This window comes from Callospermophilus lateralis, chromosome 7, assembly GCF_048772815.1.
Source record: "Callospermophilus lateralis isolate mCalLat2 chromosome 7, mCalLat2.hap1, whole genome shotgun sequence".
Lineage (NCBI taxonomy): Eukaryota > Metazoa > Chordata > Mammalia > Rodentia > Sciuridae > Callospermophilus > Callospermophilus lateralis.
Window position 1 is genome coordinate 66714037 of NC_135311.1, and position 15446 is coordinate 66729482.

Sequence of the window (15446 nt, forward strand, 5' to 3'; positions counted from 1 at the left end):
GCCTATAAAAAGGTAATTAAATTAAAATCATTAGGGACTCTAATCCAAAATGACTGGTCTCCTTATGGAAAGAGGAAATTAGGACACTGACACACATGGAGGGAAGACTACATGAAGACACAGGGAAAGGCAGCCATTCACAAGCTCTCTCCTGTGTTTGCATATTTTTTTCTACTCACCAACAGTTATTTCTTTAAAATGGCTTGAATTGTTTCTTTGATTGTTTCTCTAACTTGCACCTGTAGTGAAAGCTGGAATGTCTGCTATACTTTCTACTATCACGAGCCTTTTTTATAGGCAGAAGTTCCCCTTATACTCAGGAAAATCCTGTGGAAAGCAGACAGATCATGCACCCTACCAGACAAGTAATGTTTTATTACATTCACACACACAAATATACACCTTTTGCATATATATCTATATACCCATCCCAAATCTTGTAAATTTACATACATCCTGATTATACAATTCAGTTTTTACATGAAAATTCATAAATTCCCAAATAAAAAAATATTTTTATACCTTTAAACATAACATATATTCACTGTCTACATTCTCTTTCTTAGTAACAAACACAAAGAAGAGACCATAGTTTTACCCTACTACAGTTGTAACACAATCCAAATTTGAGCTGTTCTGATCTCTTGTCAGATCATGTTATTAAATTATACAAACTAATGTTGATGCTTTTTGACTTATGATGATGAGGTTATATCCTGATAAGCCCATATCATGAATCAAAAATGCACCTTAATACTAAATTACTGAACATCATAGCTTAGCAAAATAGTACACTGTATGCAATCTATTGTTTACCCTCATAATTATGTGGCTGATAAAGCTATAGTTCACTGCCACTGCCTAGCATCGCAAGAGAGAATATTGTGTACATATTGTGTACATAGTGCTACCCCTGGAATAATTCAAAAATTGAAGTATGGTTTCTATTGAAACATATCATTTTCCAACCATCATAAAATTGAAAAAACATTAAGTTGAACCACTATATTATTGGAAAGTGTCTTATATTTAGTTCAGAGCATATAATTCAATACATTTCTAGTTAGTATCATTAATAAATTTGCTTGACTTAGAACTGGGGGCTGTAAAAACATGTTAATTAAAATTTCATGTGTTATAACTATGAAACTTTATGCATCTCAGATTGTGATAATATAGGATCTGCTATCTTGAAAGTATACTGAAAAATATAGTTTAGATTAATATTCTCTGAGAGCCTTATTTTTTTAAATTATCAATCTCCATATTTGTTAATAAGACAAATTCAGATAATTCTCAGAATGTAGGGTGGGTGAAGAAGCACTTATATACTACGTGGCATTGAACCCAGAGCTGTTCTATCACTGAGCTACTTCCTTAGTTTCCCAGGCTGGCCTTGAACATGTGATCCTTCTGTCTCAGCCTCATAAGTAGTGGGAATTATAGGCATGCCCTACTGCCTAGGTCTAAGTACCATTTCTAACAAAAATACAGGGAAAATTTTTTTTGACATTTAGATAACATCCATGTGCTAGCATTCTTAATGGACTTGTATACAATTCTTATTCCTGACAAGATGTGCCAACTTTGCTTTGAAATATTGGGGAGCTCTTAGAAACTGATAGACATCCATATCCTGGGTCAGTTTTTGCTGCAGGCAGCAAATGTTTGTGCATAGTCATTGTACACCATCTTGTGGCAATATTTAAAAATGCAGTTGTGTGTGAAGTCCTTGGATTAAGAGACAAAGCAACTCTATCCCTTATTGGAAAAAAAACTTGCAAGGCATTTCTTCTTAATTTTCCCATTCCCAAAATAATAAATTCCTTCTCTAAATACATTAAATGAATCCTTTGAGTAGCTCTAAAACAATTAGTATTACCAGAGAGGCAAAATTGTTGAGAGATTAGACTCCAGGAATTAGAATGCCAAATTTGCTCATTATTAAGAGTATGGTCTTGACCATGTTATTTAACCTCTGCATTAATTACTTTTCTCTTATTGAAGTGAAAATGTAACAGAAATACCTTATAGGCAAACAACCAAGGATGACCAGATATGTGAGGAAAATTATAGAACAATATAAATAAATAGAAAGTGGATGAAACATCAACAGAATAATTCAGAAATGTAATAAAACAATATAAAACTTCAAATATTAACTTCAGAGAAATTAAAGATTAAATTGCAACCATAAAACTAAATAGGATTCCTAAGGGGAAAAAAGGACAAGAGCAAGTACAGGGAAGTAAACTATAATTATAAAAACAAAAACACTAAATGAAAGAAAAAGAAAGGAAGAGAGTGAATTTAAGAGACAAAGGAGGCAATCTAGGAGCCTACTATCTGACTAACAAATATTCCAGAAAAATAAGAATTAGAAGAAAAATATTGAGAAAATTTTCTAGATCTAAAATAAGCTACAAATCTGCACCTCAAAAAGGGTCACTTAATACTAATTAGGGTGAATGAAAGATAAGGCATAATTACAACATTTCAGAACATCATGACAAACAGAAAATCATAAATGTTTCCAAGAAAAAAACTAAGGTCTTTTATGAGCAAATTGGATATTAGAAGATAATGGACATAAATTCCAAAGAATAAATGATTTTCAATCCTGTGTTCTTTATATCCAATCACACTCTTAATTAAGTGCAAAAGTAAAATTAAGACTCAGTACATTAAAAGGTTCTTAAGTTTCACTCTTATACATTCATTCTTAGGTAGTTGCTTCAGGATGAGCATCAATAAAACAAGAGAGTTACCAGGAAAGAAAAAGTCAAAAGAATTCAGGTATAGTGAATTCAGCTTATTTAGCTTAATGAAAGGAAGTTCCAGGATGACAGCTATAAGGCAGGCTTCCATTGTATTAAGAAGAGGATGTAGGGCTCAAGAAAAGAGGTATCTGTGAAGGGGAAATAAATGGGCAAGGTGTTTCCTTATATTTTTCTATATAACCCTGAAATATTGAGTATACTTTAAAAAATTTAAGGTAGATATTGCTAAACTAAAAAAAAGCAATAAAACTTCAGAGGAGGCAGTGTGCTGCTTAAGAAAGAAAAACACTTCACTTGATTCTTCATTAAAAATATTTTTACTTTCTATGTCTCTCAAATCAGCCTATTTTTCTGGTTTTACTACTACCGTTACTATAGACTGAGTTAACATCATTGTTTTTTTTTTTTTGGCCTAGACTCCTATAGTAGCTTCTTAACTAGTTTTGTTGCATCCATTTTGTTCTATCTCAAATCTCTTCTCCATATTACTTTTCATAGAGTAATGTTTTTCACAATACAAATCTGAGATGTCTCCTGTTTGTTTTAAAACACTTTAGTGACTTCCTGTAGCTCTTAAAATTTAAATCATTAGCAGGGTTCCACACAGTCATATGGTCAACCTGTGCCTAAGCAACAATGTGATGGCAGCTTATACATGATCTTGCCTCATTTCTGAAGAGTTGGCTGGAAATGACATAAGAGACTCAGTTTAATACTTACACAAACAGCAAAGCACAATCAGCATGGTATCAGCTACTCAACATCCTTCATCCCACAGGATGACATTGGACCTTAGGGGTCAAACGTGAATGGTGGGTTGCTTTTTTTGAGGTATGAACTCTATCCTGCAGCTATATCTGAAATGGGAAAAATGGAAAGTCTCATGCCTTATTGGAATCAGGAAAGCAGATGAGAAACTGCTTCATGGCAGCCTCGTGCAAGATAGGGAGCCTCCTACAAGCTAAGGAGTCAAATGAGAAACAGCTCCTCATAAGACTGCCTATCTTCCAAGGAGGATGGTAGGCCATTCTGCCAGTAGTTGAGCCTTATCAACATGGTCTATGTGAAAACATGCAATTGCCAGGGTGCCTATGGTAGAGCTGTTCCCCTACACACATAAACTATCTTTTCTACCAGTAGTCTCATGTATTCTGTCTTATTTGCTTGCATCAGCCAAACTAATATTTTTATTTCTCCAGTGGGCTATGCTTTTCCTTTCATAGAGCTTTAGTATGTGCTGTGCCCTCTGCCTAAAACTCTTTCTCCTGTTTCTTTGCCTTTTTAACTCCCACTCTTTCTTCAATCCTCTGCCCAACATTCCTGACTAGGACAACACCTCATTATCACATAGCATGGTGATATGTATAGTGTGTTCCTCTTCTTCATGATATTCAGAGGGTTATTTTTTTAATATTTTTTTATTTGTAGATGAACATAATACCTTTATTTTATTTATTTTTATGTAGTGCTGAGACTCAAACCCACTGACTCACACAAGCTGGGCAAGCTTTCTTTCTGTGAGTCACAACCCCAGATATCAGAGGTTTTAATTTTATGGTTATTTGTATAATCTTGAATTAATATAAGATTATAGATGATACACACATTAATACATTATTTTTTCACTTAATTTAAAAATACTTTTATATACTTAAGTTTATTTTCTCTTTTTACCTTTCTGACGTTAGAGAGACCAGGTATTTTTTTAAGACTTTTATTAGTCCATTGTAATTATACATAAGAGTGGGATTTGTTGCTACACATTCATACCTGCACACAATATAAGAAGATAATTTAATTAATTTTTTTCCTCAGTACCTCCCTTTTATCTCATAACCTGCCTCCTGTGGTCCCCTTCCTCTATTCTGTTGGTCTTCCTTCTATTTTCACTGCCTTTTCCCCTTTTTTTTCTATCTACTTTCCACATATGAAAGAAAATATGACTCTTGACTTTTTGAGTTTGGCTTTTTTTACTTAACATAATGCTCTCAAGATACATCCATTTTTCTGCAAATGACGTAATTTCATTCTTCTTTATGGTGAATAAAATTATCTCATATATATACATATATAATTTTCTTTATTTATTCATCCATTGATGGTCACCTAGGCTGCTTCCATAATTTGGCTACTGTGTAGCTATAAACATGGATTTGCACGTATTGCTATAGTATGCTGACTTTAAATACCAATGAGGGGTATAGCTGGGTCATATGGTGGTTGCATTCCTAGTTTTGAGGAATCTTCATAATGATTTTCACAGTGGTTAATTTACAGTCCCACCAACAGCATAAAAGTATTCCTTTTCCCCAGCATCCATTTGAGCTTTATTATTTGTATTATTGATTGCTGCCATTCTAGCTGTAATGAGATGAACTATCAGTATAGTTTTGATTTGTATTTCCCTAATTGCTAAAAAGGGTGGACATTTTCATGTTTGTTGGCCATTTGTAATTTTTCTTTTGAGAAATGTCTGTTTAATTCATTTGCCCATTTAATAATTGGATTATTTATTCATTTATTTTGGGTGTTATTTTTTTGAGTTATTTATATATTCTGTATATTAATTTTATTTATTTATTTTTATGTGATGCTGAGGATTGAACCCAGTGCCTCATACGTGCTAGGCTAGTGCTCAACCACTGAGCTACAACGCCAACCCCCCGTATATTAATTCTGACATAAAAATAGCTAACAAAGATTTTCTCCCATTCTGTAGGTACTCTCTTCACATTTGTTTCCTTTGCTATGCAGGGGCTTTTAAATTTAATACCATTTCATTAGTTAATTTCTTGAGCATTAGGAGTCCTAGTGAAGAAGTTATTGCTTACACTTATATGTTGAGTGTTGACCCTTGGTTTTCTTCTAGTATTTACAAAGTTTCTGGTCCAATTCCTAGGTCTTTGATCCATTTTGAATCGACTTTTGTGCAGTGTGAGCTATAGGATAGAGTTTTATTCTTCTCCATATGGATATTTAGTTTTCCCAGCACAATTTGTTACAACTTATATTTTGGGCACCTTTGTCAAAGATAAGATAATATCTGTGTGGGTTTGTCTGTGTCTTCTATTCTGTACCATTAATTTTGTGTCTGTTTTTATGCTAGTGACAGGTATTATTTTGTTTAATTTTTTTTAAGATATTGGTGGACTTTTATTTTATTTATTTATTTATATGGGGTGCTGAGAATTGAACCCAGTGCCTCACACCTGCTAGGCAAGTGCTCTACCACTGAGCCACAACTCCAGCCCCAACAGGTATTATTTTTAATTCTTGTTTTATATTGTATTTCAGATAAAAGTTCACATTAGAACTCATGTTTTTTTACTCTAATGTACCCTGTACTTTACCTATATAAATATAAGGTAGCATAAAGTAAGCGAAATGTACAAGGAATAAGTCATAGAAATTACTTCAGATGAAGTGATCACAATAGATTTGTGGTAGAGGTGCTATTTGAGTTGTTTTAAAAGTTGATAAGCTTCTGATAGACAAGAAAGTGAGGGTCATCTAAGATGAGGTAATATCAAAGATACAGTCAGAAAAAGGCATGGGATTATTTGAAGAATGGCAGTTGAATGTGTTTTGATGGTTGTAGGATTAATATTGATGCTATAAAGGGAATTCCAGATTATGCAGGACCTTGGATGTGGAATTAATTTTGTCAGTGCGAAGTAACTAATGTTGATAAGTGGGCAAATTATCTAATCAGAGTTGAACTTTATGAGGATTAATTAAGCAACAGTATATGGAATATATGAAGCATGAAGGATTGACTTCAAAGAAACCAGATACCATCTAAGTTATAGGTAATGAGACCATGACTCTGGGCACAACTTCCAAACAAGTAAGTCTTGGCACTCCTTACAGAGTATAATGCCAGCAAGCCTTTCAACCAAAGACCCCTAGGTCTTTCTGCCTTTGAAGAAAGGTCTTTCTGCCTTTGAAGAAAGTTAGCTTTACCTAACATTCTTCAGCAAACAAGAATATAATACCAGCTGAACTGTCCATCATCTCAGGAAGTTGGTAGAAACTGACAGGATTTCATCTTATGTTGGGTGATTCTTAGAAGGGTTTAGGGAAAGCAGAGATTAGTTCTAAATCGGATACTTTTGGGAAGTGAAAAATGGGTTATTTTGGTCTTTTTATCTTGGAGGTGGATTTTAAAAATAGTAGTCATCTGTGTTAGCCAGAAGAGGGGGATATTTCATTATTTTTGTGGTTCTTGAGTGTTCTTGTCTATAGTTTCAGAAATAATTGCATAGTAATCTTTGTCTTCCACTATGATAACATTGTATATTGTTTATATTCTCCAAGTTGTTTATGTTTAGTTGAGAACACTGTGGTTTACCTGTCAGTTTTCAGCTACCAGGGATTTTTTAAAAATTACTTTATCAGTACTTAATTCCTTGATAAGGTACTGATTAAGGCCACAAAAGAAACCAGCCTCTGGCTGGATTTATACCTCAATGGTAGAATGTTTGCCTGGCACTAGTGAGATACTGGGTTTAAACCTCAGCACCACAAACATACATACATACATACATACATACATACATACATAAAGGTGTTGTATCCATATACAACTAAAAATAGATATTTTAAAAAAAAAAACAGAGAAACCAGCCTCATCTGGGGAGCAGCCTCATTCATTTATCCCACACTGCTAGACATATATTATCATTGTCTAGGTGTATCATGACTTGACTGAAAGTTGATTGAAGAGTGACTCTGAAAATGAAGAATAAAAAATCTAAGAAAGATTGTAGAAGTCTTTAAAAACTCTCTACTATCTCCAACATTTCTACTTCACTTAAAATTTGTGTTCTAGCAAAACTAAGCTGATGTTGGTTCCTATAATATAAATAATATGTCATCTATCTGGAATATCTTCTCTTTTTCTCCTTTTCATATCCTAATCCTATCTATCCTTCAAGGACCAATTTAAATATTTCTCTTCTTATCCATGTTACTAGTCAGAATTAAGATCAAGAAAAAGCCTATTCAAAGTACAATAAATGAGGAATAAATTATATATATGGGTATGTTAATTCTAGCTTAGAGAAGTCAAGCTGGAAGCAATCTTTCCTTTCTTTGAATTCAAATATCAAATTTTTTTATATCCCTAATGCATTTATTTTTAACACTTATGAAATATGAATGGTGTCCTATCTACTAATGAGTCAGTAGTGCCATCAAAATGCCATGAGGTTTGCTTCTTTCCAGATTCTCAAGCATAAGGATAAAGCAAAGCAATGTTTAAATCTCTATCCTCATTCTCACTTCATTAAAGACAAAGTTTGTTACTTATATTTCACTGTATTTGATTCTGTTTATACCAGAGAGGTTGTGATAAATTTATAGATGGCTAGATATTCTTTGTGAAAATGGGTTAGGGCTATTAATGGGACAGGAACTGTTATTAAAAATACTTTTTTAATTGTATGGGTTAACACTTGAGGAAATGTGAAGTCAAAATCCTTTTGTCTGAGAGAAAAGAAACTAGATAAAAATTAATTATATTAAGTTAATTATAATAGCTATCCTAACAAATAGGTCTTTTTTTTATATTGATTTAGGAGTAACTCTCTGCAAAAAACCTGGGAACCGAGAATGTAATCATCATTGTAAAAATAAACATACATGTGGACATGACTGCTGTGAGTTCCATAAAACAAGTTCATTTTAGGCATTAAAAATTGAAAATCTTTGATAAATAGTAATGACATCCTAATTATCTGTCTATGATATTTGTATCATGCAACTTATAACTCTCATATAATATTCAGTCTTCTGTGGGCAACATGAAATAAATATTAGATTTGAAATTTTGAAGAAATTTAGCTTTATATGAACAATGCGTAAAGTTTAACCTAAAGTATCTGAAATTTATTTTTATAGGTAAAACTGGAGTTGCACAGAAGTCAGAAATTAAAGAACCAACAATTTCTTCATATTTATCTGATTTAAGAAACAGGAATGCTGTTTCATCTCTTCCTCCAGTTAAACGTCTCAAGGTTAGTACTAATAACATTTATCCTTTGTTCTGCAATTAAATGAATAAATATCACTTATTTTGTATCTCAATTAGATAGGTATTCACATTGTACTTTAGAGTTACTTGTGGACTTGAATAGAAATATGACCATTATAGTCAATCTGTAAACCTACTTTCAGAATGTATTTATACAGCTACTTTTCCTTTAGCCTTTTTTTTAAACCTTTTTTTTTTTTTTAGTGTAGAGAGAAATGAAGATGAAGAAAGAAAATGAGAAGAATATGAGTTTAGCTTAATTCAGCAACAACTGAACTAGACATTCTTGCCCTTTTCTTGCTCTTCCTCTATATTGGGGGATTGAATTCAGGGGCGCTCTACTTCTGAGCTACACCCCCAGTCCTTTTTATTTTTTATTTTGAGACAAGGTCTCCCTAATTTGCCAAGCCTGGCCTCAAACTTGCAATCATCCTGTCTCAGCCTTTCAAGTCACTGTGATTATAGGCCTGCGCCACTAAACCCTACCCCAAGAAAACATCTAGGTGTGCTCCACAGGAGCCCATTTGCAGCATGTCCCTGGGTGGGCAGGAATCCTTGCTCCTTCTGTGCTGGATTGGATTGGAAATTCTGAAGTCGATTTGGATTCTTGAATCTAGAAGAACAAGAGCCTTCCTTCCAAGAGATAAAAAAATGAGAGTCTAATGGTTTATAGGCTAGTCACTAAGTGACTATTCTTAAACCTAAGTTATATCCTAGAAAAGTCCTATTCTGGGCTCTTATAAGAATAAATATTTTAAGGCATGAGTCTAAACAAGAAGAATGTCTGAAAACAGGGAGAGGAATGACGCAGGAAATAGTCACCATCTTCTCTGAGAAGATAATTTTTATTGACATGGTTTCCCTCCCTTTCTCCCTTCTTCCCCTTTTCTTCTCCCTTTCCCTTCCTTTCTTTCTCTTTTCCTTCTGTAATCATTGAATATTAAGAATATTCCCAGGGCTAAAATACAGTGATAAATAAGACAGTTTTATTTCCAGTCCTCATAGAATTTATAGTTGAACGAAGGATACAAATAAGTAAAACAGGCCTTTTCAATATAGTGTGATGAGTGCTTCTATGACAGAAGTATAAAATGCTTCAGTTTAAAAGGGGAATGAAGGAAATGGATGGGAGATGGAAATAGGAAATACAGTAGAATGAATTGGACATAACTTTCCTATGTTCATATATGAATACACTACTAGTGAAACTCCATATCATGTACAACCGCAAAAATGGGATCCAAGTTGGAATAAGTTATACTCCATGTAGGCATAATGTGTCAAAATACACTTTACTGTCATGTATATCTAAAAAGAACAAATAAAAAAAAGTTTTTTAAATGCTCACTTTTGATTTAAACAAAAGTATACAGAAGCCTCATTCGATGGGCCAGGAAAGGATTCCTAGTAGATGTGATTGAGACCCAAAAGATAAGCCAAGTATGGAGGTATCTGAGAACAGAATGGCCAATGGGAGAGATAGAAAAATATATCGAGGTATTAAAAAATACTCAAATATCCCAAGGGAGAGGTAGGGAGAAGAAAGATCTTTAAAGGAACTGAAATAATACAGTATGTCTAGAGTTCAGTTGTAAGTAGTATAGAGGGAGATGAGGCTAAAGAGCTAAGTACAAACTAAATCATACTGACCTTTTCACTATTTAGGGATTTATATTTTATTTTGAAAGTATTGGTAAGGCACTGAGGGCTTTACTCAGTGAAATGATCTGAATTACATTTCATAAAGATCACGCTGGCTGCAATGTAGAGAAGGAATTAAAGGATGAAAAATGGGACTCATTAGTTTGTTTTTGCAATATTTCAAGGAAAATGATGGCCTAAGTTATGGTAGTGCCAGTAGCAATGGGGAGAATTGATAGAGCTTAAAATATTTTCAGAGAAGGGATCAACTACCTTGGTACTTCACTGATCCTAAAGGGGAAGGTTGAAGGAAGTAGTCAAAACTGATGTCCAGCTCTCTGACAACTGGGAGAAAAGTTAGGTAGGAGCAGTAAAGGAAAAATAAGTTTGGGGAAACAGAGAAGGATAAATTCAATTTTGGAAATAACCAAATTTAGAGGTCTACAAAAATGTCTAGTATAATTGCCCTACACAGTGTTGGATATAACTGAAAAATCAGGAGGGAGAGGTAAGCTAGAAACAGATTTGAGAGTCATTCACATGAAAAATGATAGTTGACATGGGACTAAATCAATTTTTAAGAACAGATAGAGTGAAAAGAGAAGACCTAGTAAAGAACCATAAAGATTGCAACATTTAAGAAAGACTGACAGGCTGAGGTGGTAGTTCGGTGGTAGAGTACTTGTCTAGCATGTGTGAGGCCCTGGGTTCGATCTTCAGCACCACGTAAAGATAAATAAATAAAATAAAGGTATTGTGTCCATCTACAACTACAAAAAAATTATATATATATATGAATTATCTGAGAAGAACTAGCCTGTGTTGTTTCTAGTTCATTGATTTCTGTTTATATGCTAGATATGACTGTGATGTGCCATTTGACTCATTTATTAAAAGGTCTTCATGTAAAACTGATAGTTGAACTCATAATTTTTTTCATTAGGTACAGATGAATAAATCTCAAAGTGTGGACCTTAAAGGATTTGGTTTTACTCCCAAACCTTCCCTTCCTAGTTTATCAAGGTACAAATATAATGTTAATATCTAAGATAAAATATTCATCTTAAATTCTCTTTTCCTTCAGATAACTACTTGTTCAGAAAAAGGTGATCACTAGTTACTATTCACAGTAATCATTTAGTTCTATAATGAAGCAATAATATCATAAGGGTTTCATTATCTTTCATACCCTAAATTTAATTAGAACTCTACAGTTACAGAATACTTTAACATTCATTGAATTGTCTCTTTCCTAGGAAACTACTTCAGGTTCTTTGCCTTCTTAACTTAAGTGACAGGAATATACTGTGCTTTAAAAAGATAAACCATATTGGTATACAAAGTCTTATCTTTCTATTCAGGTGCTCATTCTATATTAATATACCTCAAATTTATAAAATATTTTGTAATTTTAAAATTTCACTTTTGTGCATTATCTCTCTTGACCTTAACAACAACCTGGCTTATAAAATAAGGTATTTTTATCTCTTCTTATTGATGAAAAAATCCAAACTTTGTATTCCCAATTAGTAAGCCAAGGACCTCAGGTGATAATTCAGTGTTCTTCTATCATGATGCCTAGAAACCAATAGCACATGTAATTTTCCATTCAGACAAGAGCATTCTAGATATAGGGATGACATTCAGTTTATTCAACAATCAGTACAGAACAAGAACTAACCATTAGAATACTAAATTCAGAACTGCTTCTAAAGATTTCAGCTTTTGTTATCTAACTGTAAATAGCATTAGCAATAGATTTATTTAAAGATTGTAAAATGATAGCAATATCTATTGGGAGCATGTAAAGAGGACTAAATGTTGGTCTCTTCCATTGAACATCTGTTTTTACCCTTTGCTACCTAGTCTGAATATATTTTATCATTGAAGTACTGAGTTGATAAACCATGGGTTTTTCCTTTGTTATAAGTAACTAATTTTTAAGTCTAGGTTCTTTTTAATATTTACTTTTACATTTTTACTGCTTTTTCTACCTTTTTAAAGGTCAGACTATTTAAACATACCTGAATTGCCTGTAATGGAGCAATGTGATCAGCATGAAATCCATGGAAAAGTTCAACAAGAGCCATCTGAATATCAAGACAAAAGTAAATTATTGGTGATACTGATCTGAGAGGGAATATGATTTGTCATTACTTTAGATTGACAAGTAATATTATTGAAAAACCAACACCTACAATTATTTTGACTTTTAACTAAGCAGCATTTTTTTTCCTTGGGTCTTTGAACCAATTTTAAGTTCTTGAGTTTGTTAATTCAGATAGTCATGGATTTAGAAAAGTATATAGATAGATAGATAGATAGATAGATAGGTATATATAGATATATATAGATATATATATACACATACACACATATGTGTGTGTTCATTGATTTCTGGACTTTTTGTACTAGATGACTGTGATATATATCTTTCCTACATGGTGTTGCCTAATTTAATGATAATCTGAGAGAAAATAGGGGATTCTTGGATAAATATAGGATTGAAATGTTAAATTATTACTTTCATGTATTTTAGAATTATTTAAAATAACTTTATGTTTAAAAAATTAGTTCAGTTTTACAAAATAGCTGTGACCTTGGGGAAACTACTTAACCTCTTTGGACCTTATTGGTACCTTTAAAATGACAGGATTGAAATGGGCAGACCATTAATACCTCTTCAGTTCTTAACCTATGATTCTTATGGTTTCTATGATAATATGAGATAATGCATATAAATTCTTCAGCACTATTCCTGGCTTATTATTAGTCTGCTTCCTACTATGAAGAGCATTATTTCCTTTGATCATGCCATTAACTATAAAACTATTAAAATGCATGAGAAATAATCCTATCCATTGAGTTGTTTGTTCAAGTGGCTGTATGTTAATGTAAATGAAATGGTAAGCTTGATGTTTTCTGAAAATAATTTCATGTTTAACATTGACTTCTATTCCCACTCTTTTCTTTGTTGCTGTCACTTTATACTTTCTTTAGTCATTTTAGGAGGCCTAAAAATGTAGCTCAGTGATAGAGTGCTTATGTAGCATGTGTGAGGCCCTGGGTTGGACAGAAAGAAGGAAGGAAGGCAGGGAGGGAGGGAGGAAGGAAGACACCTTAGGGAGGCAAAGACTGGAACCTCTTATGACATGGAGGTAATTAGACCCAATATGGAAGATGAGAGGAAGGGAAGGAAGAAAGAAGTAAAGGAGGGAAGGAGAGAGAGAGCCAGATATTATTAGAAAATGGATAGGAGGTTTAAAATTTTCAGCCCTTTTATTTTTATCTTACTTCAATCTATAGCTCTATGACTTATTTCTTCCTGTACTACCACTCTATTCCCTGCCTTTTTCTCTGCAGTTTATCTTATCTTTTCCTCTTTTTACTTCCTTTCTTTTTTTTTTTTTTTTTCTTTTTTGGTACTGGGATTGAACCAGGGGTACTTTACCACTGAGCCACATCCCCAGCCCTTTTTTTATTTTTATTTTTTTAACTTTGAGACAAGGTCTTAACCAAGTTCCTCAAGGCCTCGCTAAGTTCTGAGGCTGGCCTCAAAATTGTGATCCTCCTGCCCCAGCCTCCCAAGCTGCTGGGATTACAAGTATATGCTACAATACCCAGGCCCTCTACTTTATTTTATGTTGCATTTACATAGGTTTATTATTTCTTTCCTACCACCATCCCAAATCAAATTTATATCATGATATGAAAGTTCCATCTAAGATACTTTAACCCCCAATAATAACCATTTTCCAGTTTTACTGAGTGGGCCACTTTTCATATTTTCTTTTACTTTTTTTATTTTTCTGTTTGTTTTTTAAGTAAGGAGTCATATAGTATAGAAGTTAAGCTCACAGGATCTGAAACAGTCTGTTTAGGTTCAAGTTCTAATTATGTCATTTACTGTGGCCTCTTATAGTATATTTAACCACTTTGTCTCAATTCCCTCATCTGAGTATGTTTTAGAAATTTTAGAATTAAATGAAATAACTTATATAAAGCTCTTAGAATAATATTTTGAACTATTTAGAATAGTAATTGAGCATGTTTATTATACTTTTGATACATTAGTCTTTGTTAGCAAAACATATTTCAAATATATTTAAATACTACTTTTGAGAATGTTTTAAGAAAAATATGGCAATTTTTATTATCTGTATTCCAATTTCAGAAGAGAAAAAAATGTTAGAAATTATATGAGAAACCTGTGTTGAATCATAAAATTTAAATTGGAAAGGACCTTTGTGCAATTTCTCATTTTACAGTGAAAGAAGCCAAGACTCTGAGAGATTAAATGGCTTGCCCAAAATCACATAGCTAATTAATGGCAGGGCCAGAAATACATTCCATATCTCTTGATTCCCAGTCCAGTGCCATTTCTAGAAAACGAAATTGGCTTTTAGATATCAGTGGAGAATTGAAAATTGAACCTATAGTGTATGAACTCTTTCAGCTTTCCGCCATCCTATTCAACTTTCACTCTAACTATGTTATTTCTCTGTCTCTGAACCTATCCTTAATCCTCTGTTTGTCTGGAAAGATGAATTATCTTTTCTTCTATTCAAGGTTTATTTCTCCTCTTGCAAACTTCTTTTATTGTAATTCTCAACACGTTAATTGTACAAATTGATGGGTTTCACTGAGGCATTTCCATACATGTGTATATTAAGATTTGATCACATCCACTCTCCCTTCTCCTATGTAATCCTGTCCCATCATTCACCTCTTTTACTTTCAAGTCATCTCTTTTTTTAGTCTCCTTATATGAGAAAAATATGTATTACTTGTCTTTATGTGGTCTGGCTTATTTTGCTTAACGTTTTGTCTTAGTTCTATCCATATTTCTGCAAATGGCAACATTTTATTCTTTTTTTAGCTGAATAATATTCCATTATCTATCTATCCATATATGTATATGTATATGTATATGTATGTGTGTGTGTGTGTGTGTGTGTGTGTGTGTGTGTGTGGTGTTTTCTTTGTCCATT

The 15446-nt window shown here is 33.1% G+C and overlaps 1 protein-coding gene across 2 annotated transcripts in view; it reads left to right on the forward strand.

Annotated features, from left to right (window-relative positions):
* Positions 1-15446, forward strand: part of Hfm1 (helicase for meiosis 1) — an 82987-nt gene that overhangs the window by 56149 nt on the left and 11392 nt on the right. For both annotated transcript variants that reach the window (XM_076861969.1, XM_076861971.1), the window contains exons 30-33: positions 8360-8440; positions 8682-8797; positions 11399-11478; positions 12460-12563. In XM_076861969.1, coding sequence (XP_076718084.1) covers positions 8360-8440; positions 8682-8797; positions 11399-11478; positions 12460-12563 — 381 coding nt within the window. The remainder of the gene's footprint in view (positions 1-8359; positions 8441-8681; positions 8798-11398; positions 11479-12459; positions 12564-15446) is intronic.